This window comes from Orbicella franksi, chromosome 4, assembly GCF_964199315.1.
Source record: "Orbicella franksi chromosome 4, jaOrbFran1.1, whole genome shotgun sequence".
NCBI classification, from domain to species: Eukaryota; Metazoa; Cnidaria; class Anthozoa; order Scleractinia; family Merulinidae; genus Orbicella; species Orbicella franksi.
This window is the reverse complement of record NC_138148.1, coordinates 24257718-24278580: the sequence shown is the minus strand read 5'-3', so window position 1 is coordinate 24278580 and position 20863 is coordinate 24257718. Positions and strand designations below refer to the sequence as shown.

At 37.8% G+C, this 20863-nt stretch overlaps 1 protein-coding gene and 1 pseudogene across 2 annotated transcripts in view; one reads left to right on the top strand and one right to left on the bottom strand.

Annotated features, from left to right (window-relative positions):
- Nucleotides 1–2065: 2065 nt before the first annotated feature.
- LOC145485005 (uncharacterized) overlaps nucleotides 2066–20863 on the bottom strand; it is a 105088-nt pseudogene continuing 86290 nt past the window's right edge. Inside the window, exons 2-3 of the transcript XR_014049120.1 lie at nucleotides 10341–16049; nucleotides 2066–10126 (exon numbers count right to left, since the gene is read on the bottom strand). The product of XR_014049120.1 is annotated as an uncharacterized LOC145485005 (transcript). The remainder of the gene's footprint in view (nucleotides 10127–10340; nucleotides 16050–20863) is intronic.
- LOC145485641 (uncharacterized) lies at nucleotides 6316–7131 on the top strand. The gene is made up of 2 exons (XM_081464277.1): nucleotides 6316–6484; nucleotides 6773–7131. The coding sequence occupies exons 1-2, from the start codon at nucleotides 6316–6318 to the stop codon at nucleotides 7129–7131; spliced, it is 528 nt and encodes a 175-aa protein (XP_081320403.1).

Below are 20863 nucleotides of genomic sequence, written 5' to 3'. Positions count from 1 at the left end.
TAACTACCATTTTCTCCTATCATGTAATTACGACGCAAAGGACTTTGAAAATGTACCCTCCTTTTATAAGGACATTCTGTTGTTCTTTCATGAATTAAAGGCTCTTCACAGATGCCAGCATGGAACAGATACAATTCTATTTAATACGGAAATCCACATGGACGATAGACCTTTTTTTATGGAAGGAATGGTTAGAGAAAGGTATTAGAACAATTAAAGATCTTTTAGATAAAAATGGAAATGTCCTATCATTTCCTGTTTTTCAGTCAAAATATTCACTACAAAAAAACAACCTTTCTTCACTTTTACCAAGTTATTTCTGCTATTCCAGGTCACCTCCTAACTAAGGAGAAAACTAATTAATTCAGTGCCGAAATGATAAACAATAGGACTAATCGTTGATAAGAAGTATAAAGAAGTATAAAGAAAAACAAACTGGTGCAAAGAGATGGAATCAAACCGTTCCTATGGACAAAACAAACTGGACAAATATATTCAAGTCAGTACAAAAGACTTGTAGAGAAAACAGAGTTAGGGAATTTCATTTTAAATTCATTCATAGAATTGTAGTGACTAAAAAGGAACTCTTCAGGTTTAATATTAGATCAGATAGTAATTGTATATATTGCGGGGATTTAGATTCTATAGACCATACCTTTTCAGAGTGCCAGTTTACAAAGTCCTTTACTGGTTTACTACAGAGAATAACTCTGAATTTACTCTAAACATTGAGGATCTTCTTTTTGGTACTTTTCCAAGTTCAAGTACCTTGATAAAAAAAAAAACTGAACTACACCCTCCTCCTTCTGCAGTATTATATTTATAAGAAAAAGCTCCAGAATAACTCACCATTTCTATTACTTTCCGACAAGTTATATATAAGTATAAACTTGAAAAAATTATTTAATATTTGTAAAAGCTCCTCCCTCTGCTATTCTTTAGATTTAATATAATTGTAATATAAATATGATTGTACAGAAAGGTTTGTCTTATTTTATTGTAAAAATAGGCTTACAATAAGTGATGTAATAAGTGTTGTAATTGTACGAAATGATTATCAAAAAAGTCAAAAAGACGACAAAAACAAGCTAATTGTTTTGAGATCAACTGTATTTCAACTGTACTAAATTAGTGCCACTTAGTTCTTTTCTTGGCAGTTCTGTAGTAGCTGAATAAGACTGCAAAAAATATATTTGAACGAAGCGACTAAACTAATCAAACAAACCGCAGAGGTTGCCGTAAATTGAATATGCAGAAATCCAGCGTACAAAAATAACATTCACTTTTAAAACCTACAATTCCCCAAAACTGGGTACCAAATGAAAGAAATATGAAAGGCAGTTCAATAACAACAAATTTTCATTCAAGCTGAGGTGAAGAAACCTATTTAAAAGAAAAAAATGTTCAAAATTTTGCAGATGTGCTTTGCTACACAACCGCGTGTTCAAATCAATTCTTCACACTAAAGTGAAAGCTCTGAGTTTCTCCTGACCACTTTTGCAGTCATTTTATTGGTTGTGGAGTAACCAATCATTCCAAAAGTTTTCCATATTAAAAACAAACATGCAAGTTCCTTTTTCAAATCTTCATTGCAAAATTATATTTCCACAGAGAATGTTTTTTAATATGTATTTTTGTTGATCAAAAAGCAAGTACAAAATTTCCACAGGTGTATTTGGCATGTGAAATATAAATCCACACCCACTCTCTTTCAATGCTTGGTTATGGTATGGAAAATTGTTGGATAAAACACTCAAATTTAGTTTTCCATAATGAAACATACAAGGAAATTTTACTTTCCAGTCTTCACTTAGAAAATTGCAATTTCACAGAGAAATGTTTATTTTCCAAGTATGTGTTTTCGTTCATCAAAAAACACTAAAATTACACATGTATTTAACTTGATACAATTAAAAATCCTAAATTTCCTTACATGCAAAACTGCATTTCTACAAGGAAACCTTTACTTTCCAAATACACCCATCTTTTCTCTGTTTTAGATCAATATATCAGTATATTATCATACTTAATAATATATAAACTAATTATTTAACTCCTACCAGGATTGCACATCTTCAGCGGGAATCAACAATCTGGGATTCTTTTACTGCTTACCAAAAACTTACAGGTATGATAAGGCATTTCACTGTTAGATTTGTTCTTGCCAGTGTGGACCATGCCATATACTTGGCAAAGGGAGGAGTCGCACTTACGGGTTCGATGTTTACATTGGACATAAATTCTGTCATCACATGCTCGCGACATGTGCGACCCTAATGTCGTGACCAGACATAACTATGGCTGCGACACCTTAAGATCAAAGAGGCTGATGTCCTGCCTTGAAGCAGGTCATATCTTGCCTAATGGCCTTAAAAAATTTTTTTTATTTTTCTTGTCGCAACGCCAATCAAATCTGAAATACTGAAATAAATTGGATTTTTGCAATACTGCAAAGACGGCTCGTGTGCACAGCTCCTGGGTTAAAATTCAAAAGCGCTTTTAAAATTCTTCAACATGGCCAACTGCAATCTGTACGAATTCTCACAAGCTTTTCAGTAGTCTCAGTATGGGGATCCCTTGTTCCCTTATTACAGTGGAAATGGTCCACAGATTTCTTTTCACCAAAACACACAGCCGTCACAACCAGCTTCTGCAGCTTTGTCCTTTTCGCCAACAGAGCAGCCTCGAACACAAACTCCTGTTCCACAAGAAGCCTCCTTAGGAGAGACAAGCTCAGCAAGCTGGGCAAGCTCCAAGAAGTCCACGGCCCAAAGAGAACAGTGGAACTTCAATGACGAAAGGGTACTATTGCAGCTTTGGGCAGATAACATCGAAAAAATTGAAAGCAAGGACAGCCGGAAAGCATGGAAGCATATCACGAGAGTGCTAAATGAAAAACAAGGGCTTCAGAAAACCGTAGAACAGTGCCAGCCCAAAGTAAAGCATCTTAAAAATCAGTAAAAAGACAAAAAGGACTGGAACCAACAGCAAAGCGGAGAAAATCTTTGAAAAAGTCCACAATATGACGAAATCGATGCTGTTCTAGGCTGCCGTGATATTATCACATGCAGCAACGTAGAACAGGCTGGGATACAGCAACCAACAACTTGGCAAAATAGTGGAAGCTCGCCAACAACAAGCACTGCCGAAGTGGCATCCAGTTCTAGCTCACCTAACACCCCAACGACACCAGCTAAATCTGTAGTCAGACAAAGAGAAAGAAGACTCAGAAACGTCCTGCCTGTGTGGACAGCAACAGCGAAGAAGACACCTCTATTGGCGAAGCCATAAAAAACTTACCACAGATGGGGACCAGATGGCTAGGGTTGTGGAACGAATGCAAGATTCACAAGCCCAGCAGTTGCAGCTCATGACTCAACTTCTTGGGTCCTTCAATAGGTACATGGATAGTAAGAATCCCCAGAAAGAATGTACTAACAAAGTAATGAACACTTGGACAATAGTTTTGTTACAGTTTGATGTGATTTAATGCATTGATCAGGCCTTCTTCGTGATATTTCTGATTTCTTTCAAGTTTTTTCAACCGGATCAACTAACAAAAAAATGGTAACTTTAATTCTTGCAGTATTTTGTAGGCTACAACTGAAACATTAATGTTTGATAGGTAATGTGGTGTTTTTAAAAAAATCAGTTTCGCTAATAATCCAGATAAAGAAAGTCATGATTCCAAAAAACGATTTAAGAAAATGGACTGATTTAGATGAAAAAAAAAATAGTTATGCCCATTTGTTGGCTGTAAAACATAGAATGTCACATTTTTGTAATATAAAGCAATCAAAAGATCTCAATTAAGAGCGAAGGTTGTTTTAAAAATAGTTTTTCAACATTGCTGATTATAATATATTGGATGGTGTACAAAAAAATATTTTAAAATCATCTACATGTTGCCGCAAACAAAGTCCTTTAGTACGCCCCGTATTTCATCAGCATCTCCAAAAACTAAATTATTGTTTCCATGATTGTCAGATGAGCCATCGTCGTCGTCATCATCCCAGTCATCATTAGCCTCTATGCAAAAGTTATGAAGGACAATGCATGCAATAGTGGTCTTGATAGCAAAATTCAGGGAGCTGTCTAGGCGTTTCTGTAGAACTCTCTACCGTCCCTTTAAAATTCCAAATGCTCACTCTACTACAACTCTTGCTCTGCTAAGCTCCTTGTTGAAGGTTTTTTCGTCGGGATCATTTGTTCCCTGTGGAAATGGCTTAATAAGCCAAGGTGCAAGAGGATAAGCCCTGTCTCCAACTAGGCAAGGAGCTATGTCATTCCCATCAATATTCACTAATGGGGCCTGTAAAATGTTTCCATTTTCAGCCTCTTGATAAATGTTACTGTTTCTCAAAACCCTAGCATCATGAGCACTCCCAGGGAATCCTGCAACTGCATCAATGAATTTTCCTGTACCATTTACAACTCCTTGAACAATCATGTCATGCTGCTGGTAGCGATTAAAGTAGTCCACTGCATCTACCCTTGGCGTGATGATTGGGATATGTGTGCTGTCTATAGTACCAACAACATTGGGTAACTCAGATCTTCTTCTCTGAAAAGTTGCAATGCACTCAGTCGTCTCTACAATTGTAGCAGGGAACTTGATGTATTGATTTTGCCGATCATATAAAATGTTCACATCTTGTACCGCTTCAATGATGGTTGACTTCCCAACGTTAAAAACGGGAGCAATCGACACATACGAATTTCCACATGCTAGTCTGTATAAACCAATCGCCAAAATCTTTTCCGGTGGAATAGTTTCACATAGATGTATCTTGTCTCGCAACATGTGGATTTACCATGTTTAAAAGCTATTTGACAGTTACTCTTCAAACCCGGAGTTGCTGCTTAAAGTAATCATCAGGAATCCTGTGATCATTATAATGGATCTCGAACCATGATTGTCGTGGCCGCAGTAAACACCAATATCTCAATTGTCAATTTCGTCTTCGTCTCTGCTTCGGCTGGTGTTGGTATACAGCAGCATAGCCAACATTTGCTGTCGGCGAATGTTGTTTAAAGCATACAAACCAATAAGGTTTTGTAGATTAAGGCAATTAAAATGAGATTGGAGAAAAGTCGCCAACAAAATGAGCACCAGCCTCATAGCTAGCAAAATTGTTTGGCGCTTTTTTCGCGAGTGAAAATTTAAATAATTAACAGACTGGTATCGTATATTGCTTATGTCGCATACGTGCGACCCCTTGACCCCCGTGGCGTAATTGTCCCGACATATTTACATGAGAACTTATAACGCAACAGAAACAAAAAGTCTAAAGTGCAACCCATGCCAAAATATCAATAACACTTGTGTAGCTTACACTGTCCATAGGCCGTGCACTTAATTCCCTAACCCACAAGTGATTTCTCTCACAGTGTGAATGCTTAACCCTTTTGCCACCACGTGCCGGTTTTCCGGCTCAAGGAAAAAGTGTCCCAAACACTACGCGCCGGAAATCCAGCGAAAAAAACATGGCGGACAACTCGACATCATAGCGAGGCAGATTTTGTTGGAGAGGGGTCTTCCTATTACAGTTGGGTTCCCAGACAAATTTCTCAAACTCCTGGCAAGAAAAAACATGGCGGTTTCACCTGAAAATTTTGAGTTACCGTGAATTTTTTCGAACGTTACACATCGCCATTTTTAAATATCTTTGAGCGAGGACGATCAATCGAGTGAAGACGAATTTTCTGAGGATGAAGATTTGCTGCAAGCAATTTTCGACGCTGAAGATGAAGAGGATGAAGGAGAATTCGAAGGTTTTCCGATCCGATTACCAGAAAATATGAACTGGACAAACACAGAATTTGATGTGAACATTGAGGACTATTCGTTACAGTGTGGCCCAAAAGAGAACGCTCCATGTCAGGAATCAGCACTAGGATATTTTCAGCTTTTTTTGGACAATGGGTAAATTGAAGAGATCACTGGATTTACAAACAAGAACGCTGTTGCTAAAGGGGCCGTTGACTGGAAACGAACAACAACAGCAGAGATCAAGGCACTTCTTGCAATGATCATCATCTCAAAGATCTGCTTGTTGTGCTGAGGGATAAGTGCTACTTTCTCTCAGGTGGGAATACTTCTGTCTTTCATACACCTGGTATAAGAAATATATTTTCCTCGCGTAAACGCTATTTGATTTGAAGAAGTATATTTCCTTTGTGGATCCTGATCATGAGAAAACAGAAGATGAAGCAAGAGATGTGCTCAACAAAATCTGAAATATCTCCAGAACAATAACTCAAAAAATTTTTGACCTCTACAACTGCCATGAAAGTGTTTCAGTAGATGAAGGAATGGTGCCTTTCAAGGGACGATTGAAAATAAAGGTCCGCATGCCTGATAAGCCAGTGAAGTATGGCATCATATTCTTTATGCTGTGTGACAGTACCAATGGTTATTGTAAGAAGTTTGATGTTTATGTTGGCAGTGATGAAAGGAATGTTAGAAACCTTGGAAAGACAGGTAAAACTGTTTTGAACCTTTAGCAAGGTTTAGAGAGCACACATCATCATGTATATATGGACAACTTTTATACCAGTCCCATTATTTTTCTTGCAATGAAAAACATTGGTTTGTACGGTTGTGGAACTGTGAGGAATCACAAAGGCTTTCCTATGAATGAGTTGAAAGCAGTGCAAACAAGACAGAGAGGTAATATTGCATGGCTTAGTTGAAATGGCTCTATGTTGGCATTGAAGTGGAAGGACAGAAAGGAGAGCTTTGCTCTGAGCACCATACATTCTTCTCCAGTACCCAGACCAGCTCCCAGAGTTTGTGACAATGAGGATGGTGATGATGAAGAGGGTGATAATGCTACTGTCACTAGGAGGGTAAAAGAGAGAGGACAGTGGAGACAGGTGACCATATCTTGCCCACACCTCGTCAAAGACTACAACAAGTTCATGGGGGGAGTGGACTTACATGATCAAATGACTTCTGTGAACAAGTCTAAAAAGCAAATGAGGTGGTACATGAGAATGTTTGCGAAGCTCCTTCAAATATGTGTCTTCAACGCCTATGTCATTGAATCCATTACCAGGCACATCAAGGTCATGGCCACAGAAAGAGAGATCTTCTTAGCTTCAAACAGGAACTGTGCATTCAGTTAATTGGAGATTTTCCCACAACCCATGAGAACAGCCACAAAAGGAGGCGAAGCTCGAATGAGTACCCAGAAAGAATGGATGGTGTAGGCGAGCATATTGTTTGTCGTGATTGCAATGATCACCGGTGTGCTGTTTGCTTGAAGAAGCAGCAGGAATTTATGAGGATGAACAGAGGAGTTAGAAAGAAGGACTGTCCATTCAAAGACAAGAAGAGCACCTTCAAGTGTATGAAGTGTAATGTTTATCTTTGCATTGGAAAGGAGGGCTCTAACTGTTTTTTTGATTATCATCCAAGGTTGCAATACTGGCTTTAGACTTACAGAACAAATATTGCAGATAGACGAAAACTGAACAATGCTGTGGTAAAAAATCGTTTTTTATTGCATTTCTTTTGCTGTGGATAAAATAGAGCAAGGATTGATCATCAAAGACATTTCCTATCATACTTCAGATAAGGCATAATTATAATGCATCACAGGTACATGTACCGGCTGAAAACTGTTCAAATTATATTGACTTTATTTAGATTGTTTTTGGCAAGGACACTTGTATTTGAAAGAGACATGTTCTGTCTCACTTCAAAGGCAGAAATACCACCAGTTAAGTGCATCTCTCTCCCAAACCTAGAAGAGCAATACCATTAGTCTGTGGTTTTTCATATTGACTAAATTAAGAATGTGGTAATTCAGTCAGTGTTGTATCTATAGACATATAACTTACCTTAAATGAAAGAAATATTTCTGATGAATAAATTGAAATATGGTGTGCTTTATACAAAAATGCATTCTTCTATGTGAAAAATGCACTTTTTTCAAACTTGTGCATTTCAAGGAATAATCACAAAAGGTGCCAGTGCCCAGGGCACTTTCCATCTGGAATACTTGGTGGTGAAAGGGTTAAGAAAGAAATATCCTTTTACTCCCTTTAGTTCAAAATCAACCTGTCAAACCTCTGCATGCCATATTTCAACTTGGTCTCCTTTCACACTAACCATGTCACCAGGTTGGGGAAAAACAGGGACAATAACCTTGGGAAGAGGGCTGGTTGCTCTGGAATGATCCCCAACTGCACATTTTCCATCATGCTCCACCCACAACATGACTGGCCTTACAATGTGATTTAAGCCAATACAAGTGCATGTCTGAAAAGATTTGACATAGATAGTATCATTGAGGTGATGTTTCAATGGATAGCCATCATCATCCAAGATATACTGAGAGGTATCAAAAATAGCAAATGGGGTGAAAGGATTCTCATGTTTCACAAAGTAGAATTTTATGATTTTGAGGCAAATTTCTTGGTTTCCCTGCAAGACTATATGCCATCTCCAGTGTTACGAAGAATCCTCCTTCACCTTTATTGTGTAATGGTAGATAGGCACTATGGACTGAATAAGCAACCTCAGGAGTTAGAATGTCCTTTTTATATGCAAGAATTGTTCCTCCCTCATCCCTTTGCAACTGTTCAATTTTGCCACTTCCAATGAGTATTCCATTGTTAGCTCGAGCTGCATTCCTGCCACATGCACATTCTTTAATAAGGTCCTTTGCAGATTCTCGAGATGAGGCCACCATCTAAAATTAAAAAAAGTATCTGGTTAAGAAATCTCAAAGGATTTGAAAAGGTCATGACCATCAACTAAAACTGGCTAGCTAAGAGTTTTATCTGTCTTCTGAACCACATGTTATTCATATGAAATAAACGTTACCAGCATGTGAGGCAGAAATACATGTATGCTAAATAAAGAAAAATGTAAAAAAAGAATTGCAGAACTACAAACTTGTCAACACTGACATGCAGAGTATCGGTAGGTATTGAAAATGCATGTGCATGATTTTGCAAAGCAGTTGTTTTTGTCTGTAAACAATATTCTGCAGATTTCTACAAAGTTCTTTCAAAAGAATTAATTTATACAATGTACATTTTCTGCAGTAAAACAAAATCTTAGCAGTCTCTTGACATTCAAGTGAAAAAAACCCTGAATAACTCATCTGCATTAAATTAGCAGATAGTAGCATCAACAATTTTTGGGATGAGACATGCCAGGTAACTAAATTGTACAAGTCATGTAACCTAATTCTTTGGGCCATGAGTACTCTTCACACACAGACAAAAGGAACCAGTTATTTTAGGGCACTAATAAATAGCACCTCTTGTCTGCTGTATTTTTGTGACTTTCCTGTTGTTGCAGTTCTTAATCCTTTGTTACCCTGCGGAAACTCTCTCTGACACTCCTTGCATGCAAAAGTTCTTTTTTCTACTCCTTTCTGGTTACTTGTAGTTTCACATACCTTACAAGATAATAGAGTAGCACACGAGGATGTGATGTATTATTTATTTCAGGTTTTCTATGTTTTAGACATTTCGACTGTGTTCTAGGTCCTTAGCAGTCAAATCCTGGAACAGACTTCCTGATCACTACTGCACTACTATGCACGTCAAGTCCTTCTGGAAGCTAATTTTGTCCTATAATGATCATACATAAATTTATCTGCATGCTATGTTTACGCTTCTTTTTTTACTAATTCCTTCCTTTCATTTTAACCTTAGTTTGCTTGAAAAAATTGCCAGAAATGCTGCTCTCAAAATTCAAGTATAAATAATTAAACTCTATGTATGTGTATGTATTTGGGTATGTCCTTTTATAGTTAAGGTCCCATTTATCTTTGCCAATTTACTGAGGCAAATGTTAAAACTCTATGTTACCTTTCAACTGCCTTCTTTAACTGGAAGCACCAAAAGTTATCAGGTGATGAAAACCTTCATATGTCTTCCTGTAGACAAGTGAGACTGTGTAGGATAATGACAGGTTCTGAGGGACCATATCTTTCTTCTACAAGGATACAGTGTCTCCAGCTGAGAGCTTTCAGATGTGGAACTGTTTCAGTAGCCCATTTCTTAAACAATTGAAAAAATGAGCTTGGCAATTCTTCTCCAGGGAGACATCTTTCCAATACAAATTCTGATGCAGAAAATGCTAGTTTTTGGTACTCCTCAGCTGTTCAACAAAATAATGCAAAGATGTGATTTTTACTAACATTTTACAGCTACACTGTACTAGGCTCAATCTCAAAATACTTATACATATTTGCTTCTAAAGTAAGTCAAGCAAGGTAGCAACATTACATCATACTCCTGACTAAACAAAAAGAAAAACAAAACTACATAACTCATTATTATTGTCAACATGCAAGAAAAGACAAAAGCTTCACCTTTCCATAATCCTATCTTGTTACATTGTTTGTCATTCTACTGGCTTTGTATCCTGAAAAAAAGATAAAGATGAAACTTTAGAATGGAAAACCTAAGAAAACAAGTGCCAAATGAACAGATTATTTGCTTGGCACCATGAAGGTAATCAAATGGATTAGTATGATCATAGCAGTAAACTGTATATCAGGGGATGGGGTTTGGCATTCAAAAATGACTGCAAGAAAAACAGTTAAGAGACCTGCTTTTTATTTAAGGTTTGACATTTAATCCAACAAAGTAAAATTATCCACAGGTGCTGGATTGGACTCACTGCTAGGTTTTGATTAATTATTTATAATTGTGCTACACATCCTGATGCTAACTGGTGTAAACAAATCAAAGATAAATTTACACTCATTTTGGTTGTACTACTTAAAAGGAAAAACAAGCAACCAAAACTGTACCTGAGGACTATGGCATTCTTTTCAGTCTTCCTCCAAAATCCTCTGTGTCAGGAATACCATTAGAAAGCTAGTACTGTACTCTTCTCTTTACAATGTTGAGGGAAACAAGTTCTCGCTCGTTCCAGACAAGGACATGAGTTATTCATGTTTTGCCACTACAAAATATTCCTGGATAAAATGTGGCCACTCTGTTTGTAACCATTGCTTGGTGTTTAAGGACGATGAGGAAACCCTTGGCTGAGTAGCCGGAAAGTCCATGGGATATTGCATTGCTTGTGAGAAGGAAGGAGCCAGTACAAACAATGGACACAAAAAGAAAGCAAACAGTGGACAAGGAATGGAAACAAAAAGCCGACTAGGAGAGACAACAAGGAGCAGACTAGGAGAGACAACAAGCAGCAGACGAGGGGAGACAACAAGCAGCGGACAAGGAGAGAAAATAGACAACAATGAAAAAGACAAACGTGAGGCCATGGGCTGGTGAGTAGTGTTTTTGACTGTTTATGCTGCCCTGTTGAATTGATTTGTTTAAATTGATGTTTGTACAATGCAAGTCAACTTATTACTTTGGAAAAGTGAAGGGCTAAACTGAAAAGCAAAATGGAGGATATTCCAAGCAATTGTTAGCGCTTGAGTTCAGCGGTGAAAAAGGGGGGGGTAGGGGTGGGCTCTTAATATACCCCTCACATTACCCTGTGATTCTATTGATACAAAGCCTGTCATATATCTGTGTAACTAATAATTGATCAATGACGAACACTATTTCTTGTTAATAATGTTGTCTATGAAGACCTATGTAGAAGATTGTTTATCACTGAAATCATGACTAATCGTTGTTGATTAATCATTATGTATTGATTATTGCTGATTGTATGGTCTTTAGTGATTTCTTGATACCTCTGTTTTTATTTTGTTGAAATCTTGAATGTAGTGTTATGTTTTAGAGATTGGCACTCACTAAACAAACTGCTTGTGGATATGAATTTATAAATCAGAAGGAATGATGTACCATAGGTTTGTTATATCGTTCAGAGAAAGACCTATCTGTTTGATAAGGCCAAAAATGACAGTTACTATGGCTAATGGTTTAATAATAATTTTGGCTTCTTGATCACATAGTGCTGCTCATCAGGAGCCAGAAGAGATGTCCTATGAGAGTGATGGTGAAGATGAAAATGGGGATGAGGATTGAGATGGGGAGGACTCTGTTTCTGAGAAAGCTGACAAAAAGGCAAAGAAAGCTGGAAGAAAAGCGAAATGGTCTCAGTCCCTGTTAGATGATACTATAGATATCATAATAAGCAGTGGTTATTACAAGAAAAAACATATTCACTAATGTTAAAACTCAGAAAATGGACATATCTATGCTGAGGTACTCGCTGAACTTAAGGCGATTGATTATCTGTAGTGAAGAAACAAACATTTACATAAGTGCTTTCCCTAATGCTTGAACTCCTGAATGGGCTAAAAATCACGAGATAAGTATATGTTTTTTGAAAAACGCATTCATAGCTCTATGTCACGTACTGCCATAACTCTGAAACACAATATGTCTTGCTTGCTTGAGAAATGCAAAAAAACAACAATGACAAAGGCAAAGGAAAATAGACTGAAACGTTTATAGGCTGATATAAAGACCTTGACTCATTTCACGTCCTGAAGGCCTGCAAACAAGTAATAAGCTATTAATTGACTGAATCGATTCCAAGAAATGCAATCAAAGGCAGAATAGCTCGAGCACATCAATTCGATTGAATTTTGTCCGACTTCAAATGCAGAACATTTAGCTGAGTTACAATATAGCTAGTACTTCCCAGTATATAAACGACTGCAGCAAGGCATCTAGTTTGAAAAGTTAACATTTTAATATCCTCTAAGCATAATAAAATAAGAAGTCAAATTGACACAAGTTATCATATCAATTTAATTGAGAATAATATTGACTAAAGAACAACATTGACTATCGGTAAATTTCACTGAAGATCTTTCAGATCAATGATGTAACTTATCTTGACCTAGCCACAAACCCCAATTTTTATTAATAAAAATGTACAAACTGTACAGAGCCAAATCCTGCTACTTATCATCCTACTAAAACAATGGTAAATATAAATATGTAGAACCTTCAATGAATCCATCTTCAAAGTCTCTTACAAGTGGCTCAAGAAAAGAATCCAGGCTAACAGGTCAAGAATCTGGTAATAGGTATGATGGTACAAATCCAGTGTACATGTTCCGGAGATTTTATTATGTAATTGCTTTTCTGAAGTATTATGATGTAATTGCAGTGTGCACATGCGCAGTTCATTGTAGTGATCACAAGGTTTTTCTTGTCTTGATCTGCCGTGTTTGTTTAGACCTTTTGCCATGGCTTGAACAACTGTTTTGAATTAAAGGACCAAATGCTTCGAGTAGCAATCCAGGTGAACATCTGGTAGCAGAGCAAGGTTCTTTCAAGAAGAGTTGACCTGTTTTACCTGGATTTTGCTACGAATTTTGGAATGAAAACTGAAATGGCCGAACGACTAAAGAGAGACAAGGGAAAGTACAAATGAAGAAGTTAGTCGTAAAAGGGGGTGAGTGACGATTTTGGTTGTTTTTCTTTTTTTTGCTCCAAATTAGCTGAATTTTTGCATGTGGTCTTCAATGTAATAGAAAAACATGTTCCTGTAGTTTTGCAGCTGGTTTTTGCTTCGCTTTATAAAGACGCTGCTAGGAAAACCGAGTGGTTTTATGCATACGCAATATCCCAAAAACGAAGCAAAGTTTAGCGGAAAAACTATGGGACATTGCTAAACATACCTAAACAAAACTGTATGCGAAATTTTGAGCGTTTTTGACAAAGTTCACTTTTGAGAAAAATACCTAACGCCCTTTTTCAGCTGAGCCCTTCAGATAAACGAAGCCAAGGCCTTTGTTATGATAAACCTAGCCAATCCTTTGTTATATTAAACCAAAGCGAGCCTTTGTTATTAGTCAAAGTCTCACCTCAGTTTATTATAACAAAGGATTCATAACAAAGGATCAGCTTGGTTTATTATAACAAAGCCCAGTCTCATTTATGGGAAGGGCTCAGTGGAAATGGGCATTAGGTAGTTTGCTCAAAAGTGAACTTTGTCAAAAAAGCATCAAATTTCGCATGCGTTATTTTTTAGGTGTGTTAAACAATGTTTTGTATGTGTTTTTGCTGAGGTTTGCATTGTTTCTGAGACATTATGTATACAAAAAACTTATATTTGTTGTCACGTCAGTGTGCGACCGCAAAGATGTTCATTTCACTAAAAATACAGCAAAATGTTGATTTTTCTCGTAATGTGTTACTAAAGTCGCCCACGCTTTTAACTGGTTTCGGATCTTCCGTTAACATAGAAATTTATTCCACCCAATGATCGAAACACGGTAACTGAAAATAACAAAATTACAAACACGGGAATGAACATAAAATAACTAACAACGACCGAACATGAAGAATGCAGAAAAGCAGCAAAGCGAAATAAACGAAGAAACCTACAAGACGAATGTGATGAACCAAAGACAAACTGAAAACCAGAGACGCTCACAGAACCCAATGACGCTACTAACTGAAATAAATTACACGTGAACTGAACTTATAGAGTATGCAAATGAACATAACATATACAAAAGCGCACAAAACAAAAGAAACTACGCAAAACTTAACACCAAACGCGAAGCAAGAAGCACGAACAAATGTCACAAATTCTGGCGCCCATAGTTACCTTAAAAAAATATTAATTTCAGCTCAAAAAAAATAAAAAGGTTGATTTGACTTTAACGCGTGACGGCAAGGATGTTGATTTCACTTAGAAGCCAGCAAAATGTCAATTTCACGCAGTGCATAAGCTCAATGATGTTGATTTCAGGTCTAAATAGGTTAAAATGTTGATTTGACGTTAATGCATGACGGCAAGGATATTGATTTCACTTAGAAACCAGCAAAATGTCAATTTCAAGCAGTGCATAAGCTCAATGATGTTGATTTTAGGTCCAAAAAGGTGTAAATAAAGATAAAATAAAACAAATAAAAACATTTCAATAAGCACTTTTCCAAATAGGGCAACGTCTCAAATGGCTAAAAATCATGAGATAAATACATAGTTTTTGACAAACACGATCGTAGCTTTATGTCACACACCGCCATAACTTTGAAGTTCAAAATGCGCTGGTACTTCTTATGCCTGGTGAGGATAACAACTTTGGTGGCTGTTTAGTTTTGGATTTACGAATTTGATGACTCCACGTGAAAACGCTCTATAAATAGGGCTGACAGATTAACAGATTAACCCTTCTGCGCAACATACGGGTCTCCATACATCTGCATGTCCACTGATCCCAGAAGCTCAAAACACTACAAATCATGCCGATTTGAACTAAAATCAACACAAACTGGATCACAGATCTGTTACACTCAATCGTTACTTGATGGCCATTATTATGTTTAAATCTAGTTACCAGTTTGAGAAACGTCCGCAGAACGTAATTGAAATGCATGCCGGGAAGGGTCTTTACACCTGTTGCGTGGGAAAACATGGCGGTCAATACAAGACAAATTTTATAAGTCTAAAACCAGTTCTCGCTTTCCAAACTTTGACACTGGCAACGCTTGGCAAATGGGCCACAACTCACCAGAGGGTATTTTTCTTGGGCAAGAACTGCTCTTGGACTTTGCTACCTGGCTCGATCTGACTTTGAATGCCAATAACACGATTACAGTATATCAGCTGCCTTCGAAGTTTCAGAACACATTTTGATTCTTTAAAACGTGCTGATGACTTACAGGTTTATTGAGGCTTTATGATGCCTCTCAACCACCAGGCAGGCATACAAGGTACTTTAAAACAATGCTTAAGATATTAGTTGACAGAGCTCTAATGCGGCACATCTCTTTTTTGTTTGATGGTATTTTGTTTGACGCTCGATCAATTCATGTGTTGTCTTCACGTCACAACCGCTGTAAACAATCTGTTCCCAGATTTCCACTCTATATGCTGTGGGATTTGATTTTGACTTCATACACTATAAACAGTCTGCCTGTTTGCTGTTCAACAAATAGACTCCTAAAGACATGGCCAGGAAAAGCCAAGTTTTTTGCATATGTTTTAACTTGAGAACAAAGCAAAAACCAGCGACAAAAATACAGAACCACGTTTTTCTATTACATTGAAGACCACATGCAAAAATTCAGCTAATTTGGAGCAAAAAAAGAAAAGCAACCAAAAATCGTCACTTATCCCCTTTTATGACTAGCTTCTTCAAATGTGCTTATACAAGAACAAACACGAAATTGTTGATGACCTTGGAGGGAGGAATGGCTTTGAAAATGCAGGTGATGGAAAGTTTGAATCTTCTCTCTGCTGTCTTTGAGGATGTAGTTCATGCAGTCAAAAATTTAGAAGCGTATTACAAGGATGGTGGCGACTCAGCAAAACTTAGCGCCGCAGTGAGTGAGTTAGAAGGTTTGGAAGAGGACTTCAGTGACATCAGAAGAGTGGTCAGGGGATACCTAAATGGCAGTCCAAGTCACAACAGTAGCTTAAATGGTTCCAGAACAACACCTGGAGAATCTGTGATTGAGGATCAGTCAGAACAACTCAAGGAGAAAATCAGTAGGCGAGAACAGGAACTGAAGCAAGTTGTAGATATCCTGGAGAAAATGTACAAAGAGTGTCACAAAAAGGTGGAGAGACTCAAAAAGTCAACTAGCCAAGGAACAAGACCTAGGAGGTAAGAAAGTTGTTGTGGACAGGCCCTATGAGCAAGTGAGAGAGCTGTTGAAACAAAGAGAGAAAGTTGAAGATATGACAGTTCCAAAGCAACCATTAACGGATCAAAATATTCCAAGGGTTCAGATGACCACAGTAAAAGTAGCCACAAATGACCCCTGTACTTTATCCACGGATTTATCCAGGTTAACGCCTCCTGTTAACAGCGTGGCAGCTTCACTTTCTCCATCGAGTGGAATTCTATATTCTTCAACTCCAATTGTTCCTCAGGCCTCAGTATCTCAAATGACCACAATAGGTGGTCAACTGCCCTACCAGAGCAGCCCTTAAACACATGCGTGAATTCTATTCAGACCATGCCAGTACATTTATCTGCTGTATTTCCAATCATTGTATCTTCACATCATATGTATGAAACAGCAGCTGGAACCCACACTGAAGTACAACCTTTGTCAAGTCGTAACCATTTCAGTCAACCCCTGGCACTGGCCAGTCATTAAACTCTGCCAATGACCAGCTCAGTATTGAATCCTCAGCAGCATTTAAGAGAGTGTCTCTGTAAGAGCGGTCTGGCCGATTTTGATATAAATCGAGCAGGTAGATCTAAAACCGTGAGAAATACATATGAAAGCAATTCAAATGCACTTTACTTTCAATTCAAGCGGCAAAATTTGAAATTGTTCTTTAAACTTACTATTCCTACATCCCCATACGACCATTTCTTCCGGCAACAATTCAAACACTACAACTGGTGTTCGAATTCCCCTCGTCGATTGCACCATGAGAAATAACCTGTGCCACCCAAGCTTCGACTCGAATGAGAAGTACGAACAACATAACTGCTTCATCTTTGAGGCAATATGATGCTGGTATTTTGATTTTCTGATTGACAAGGACGGTAATCAGGAAGTGATCTCCATGTTTACCTCATAAACGTGACCGCTGACCAGCCGCTGAGTGGAAACAGTACGGCGCAGGGTGGGGTGGCTGGCAGGCTTATCGTCATAAGATATTCGAATACATGCTAAAAAAGCTTTAGGACTCAGTCTAGACAGTGAAGGCATGCTTCGTCGTACAGACAACTTTTATTTTATTCTCATAACGTTTTCCTTTAAATTAGAACTGGTATTAATTAATAGAGTTATTTAAATATTTTTAACCGGGGCATCCATGACTTTTTTGCTTGTCATCAGTGGTATAAAATAAGGTGTCTTTCCTTCCAGAACCTTCTATCTATGCCCCATTGCACGGAATGAAGACTATACTTAGCATGTTTGTTCTAAATAATTTTTTGCTGTTCCCAAGAGGGTATCAGGCAAAATCATTGCTTTATACAAAGCTGACTCTAAAATATGATTTTCCATAACAGTAACCAGTGTCATTTACGTATAGTGTACAATTTTTAGCGTTTTCCACTTATAAGCCCGACATACAATTGTCAAGTAAACTATGTTAGTTTCGTATGGAGGGGGAATTGGGACAAAAATGCCATTGAATCACACTTCATGCCATTGGATCATCGATGCTATGTCATTGGATCAAACATTGTTCTATCCGACAATATTTTTTATGTCATTGGATCGTATGTCATTCTATTGGACCATATTTTCCATGTCATTGGATCGGACTTCATGCCATTGGATCGGACTTCATGTTATTGGATCGGACTTTACGTTATTGGATCCTATCATTCTTTTGGATTGATTTCATTTCATTGGAGCACTTTTATCGGGTCAGCGGTTCATCATAAAAAATAATATTTCCCAGAATGCATTCAGGCACAAAGTTCCCAGGGTGCAACCGGTTTGAAGTGGTTTCAACTCATTCCATGATTCACACAAGAGCCGGAAAGTTGGGTAGTGCTGGCATATATTTACATATAATTTATAGCAGAAGCAAAAAAAACATGGCAGAAGAAGAAAACTTGATGTTCAAGACACAGTCCCTCCTGAGAGAAGTTGTAAGTCACCTGGAGAAAACGGAAAGCAGTCCCCAAGGCACGGAGCCTTGCGAAAGCGACGCGCTAGACCGACAGCTGCCGCCATCGCATGTGGAAGCTCCAAAGATGTCAGCCCCTATGGAATTCAGGTAATCGTAAAGCGCCCCTAGAAACTACCCGAGTAAAGAGTTGCTGCTTTTGGCGCTGTGTTTTTATTGCAGATAATTTCTAAATCTGAGCTAGAGGTGCTAGCTTCAAGTTCGGTCATGTATGGAACATAATTTTTCTCCTGTTTGTATTTTTGATAGAAACAGTTAAGCTTATAAAAATGCCCAAGTATCACTGAGCGTCTGTATGCAGCTGTTTCCCTTATCGTTGTCAGATTATAGCGATACAAGCGTTGTACGCTAGCGACGTTTTGAGCATCAGTATTTTAAGCAGTTTTAAGTGATCAAAAGCTCAAAATTAACTGGTGTAAAAAGTACTTTTGGAATTTACACTTTTTGTACCACAAGCTTATATTTGTTTCTATACCCCTTATATTTATATCCTAACCCAGTCCTTTCTAGCATTGAAATTCTCGAGGGGTGCCAATAAGAAGGAGCAATTTTTAAATTTGCATTATCTGTTATTTTCTTCAGCATGGTTGAAAGAAATATCCTGTTTATTGTATTATAATAAACAAGTATTCACCGAAGTGGAGGTGAATAGTGGTGGATATTTACCTCTCCACTTTGCGGCTCGGTAAATATTCACCACTTTCACTGACACTGAGGTGACTAATTGTTTTAGTATATACCACACAAGTTGAATAACTAGTGAACCAAAACATTACTTTCGGTACACAAAGTGACGGGCAAAGCCATTTTGTTTCTCTTGGGCTGCTCAGATAGTGCTTTGCTAATCACTCCGAGTTAACCAATCAGCCTGTGCGGAAAGCACTATTCACTTGTGTGGTACATACTAACAAGCATCATACTCTGCTTTGGAAACCAAAAGTTTTATTGATTTTCAGGAGAAGATTTCCAGGATTGTGTTCATCCCGTACAAGCAGAGGTCAGCCACTCCCTAAAAAACAAAAGATGGCTGGGTATATCCCAGCCAAGAAAATGTTTGTGTCCAAGGAGACTTGGACACATGATTTCTGTTTGCTTGGCCTGCAAGAAGAAAATATCACTCTATCAAGGGAGAGGCTAAGTAAGCTGTTAGATGTGGGTTTGGGCAAAGCCCACTTGTCGATTAAGAAAAATGCAAGTCATGAGGAGTTGGCCTGGGCATTAGAGGAACGCTTTCCAAAACTGAAAAGTGGAGGTGGGTTTGAAGTCCTCCGTGCAGAAGGAGGAGGTGGTGGTCAGAGGCAGCTACGTTTGGTATATCCAGGGGCCTTTGGCTACACAGCCCCACATCTTAAGGACAGGTTAGGGCAGGCTGTTGCCTACATTCGTCCTCTCCAAGCTGACCTAGATGAGGAGCCAGATGTGCCTGAGGTAACATTTATGAATGATGGGGAAAATATTTTAAGTGTTACGTGGTGTTAAATTATCAGTAGTATATATCTTTTTTTAGGCTGCGCTTTCTCCAAAGGTTAAGTGTTTGAACTGTACTTTGATGATTGCTATGGCCCAGGTGAGAGAACACCAACAGGTCTGAGGAGGCAGATCCTCAAGGTAAATGAATCTATCCATAGGGGTTAGAATGGAAGTCATTTGGTGGTTAAAGAGTATAAAGAAACTTTTGGATCACACAATAAATTATGTGAAGCCAAAAGGTTGCCTGATGATATTAATCATTCAGTATTCAAAAAATGTGACATTTTTTCAGCTTCAGTGATCAGAATGTCTGTAAAGGGGGACACCTATGTAAAATACATTAACTTAAAAAACAAACATGGGACTGGGTTCTCAGTATTTTTTGTTCTGTTTTGTTTTTCAGAGATGTGATTGATGAAAAGGTATGATCCCATTGTATCAATGACAATTAAAAACAGTCGAATTAGTCATGTACACCTTACATAGATTGTTGATGAACTAAATGTTAGTGTTGATTTTGAGTATTACAATGTGAATACTGTAGTAAGTGCCATTGACAATGGAACTTGATCACACATCAGAGTTTGTGTGCTAAATGAGGTACTTTTTAATGACTTCACTTGTACATTTTAGGTTGATGTATGTGAATCCAAAATGACCCCACTGGCTTTATCAAGGTAAAGTACAGAGAAAAAGTCAATGTGCATCCTTTTGACTTGATATAAATTATGTATTAATCTTCAGCTTCAATCCCAATATTAGAACAATATTTAATATACTTCTTTATTTTTGCAACATATATTATTTCAGTACTTTTTTTTTTATGGCTGATTTGGTAAACTGAATTTGGCACAAAACATTAACTTAACT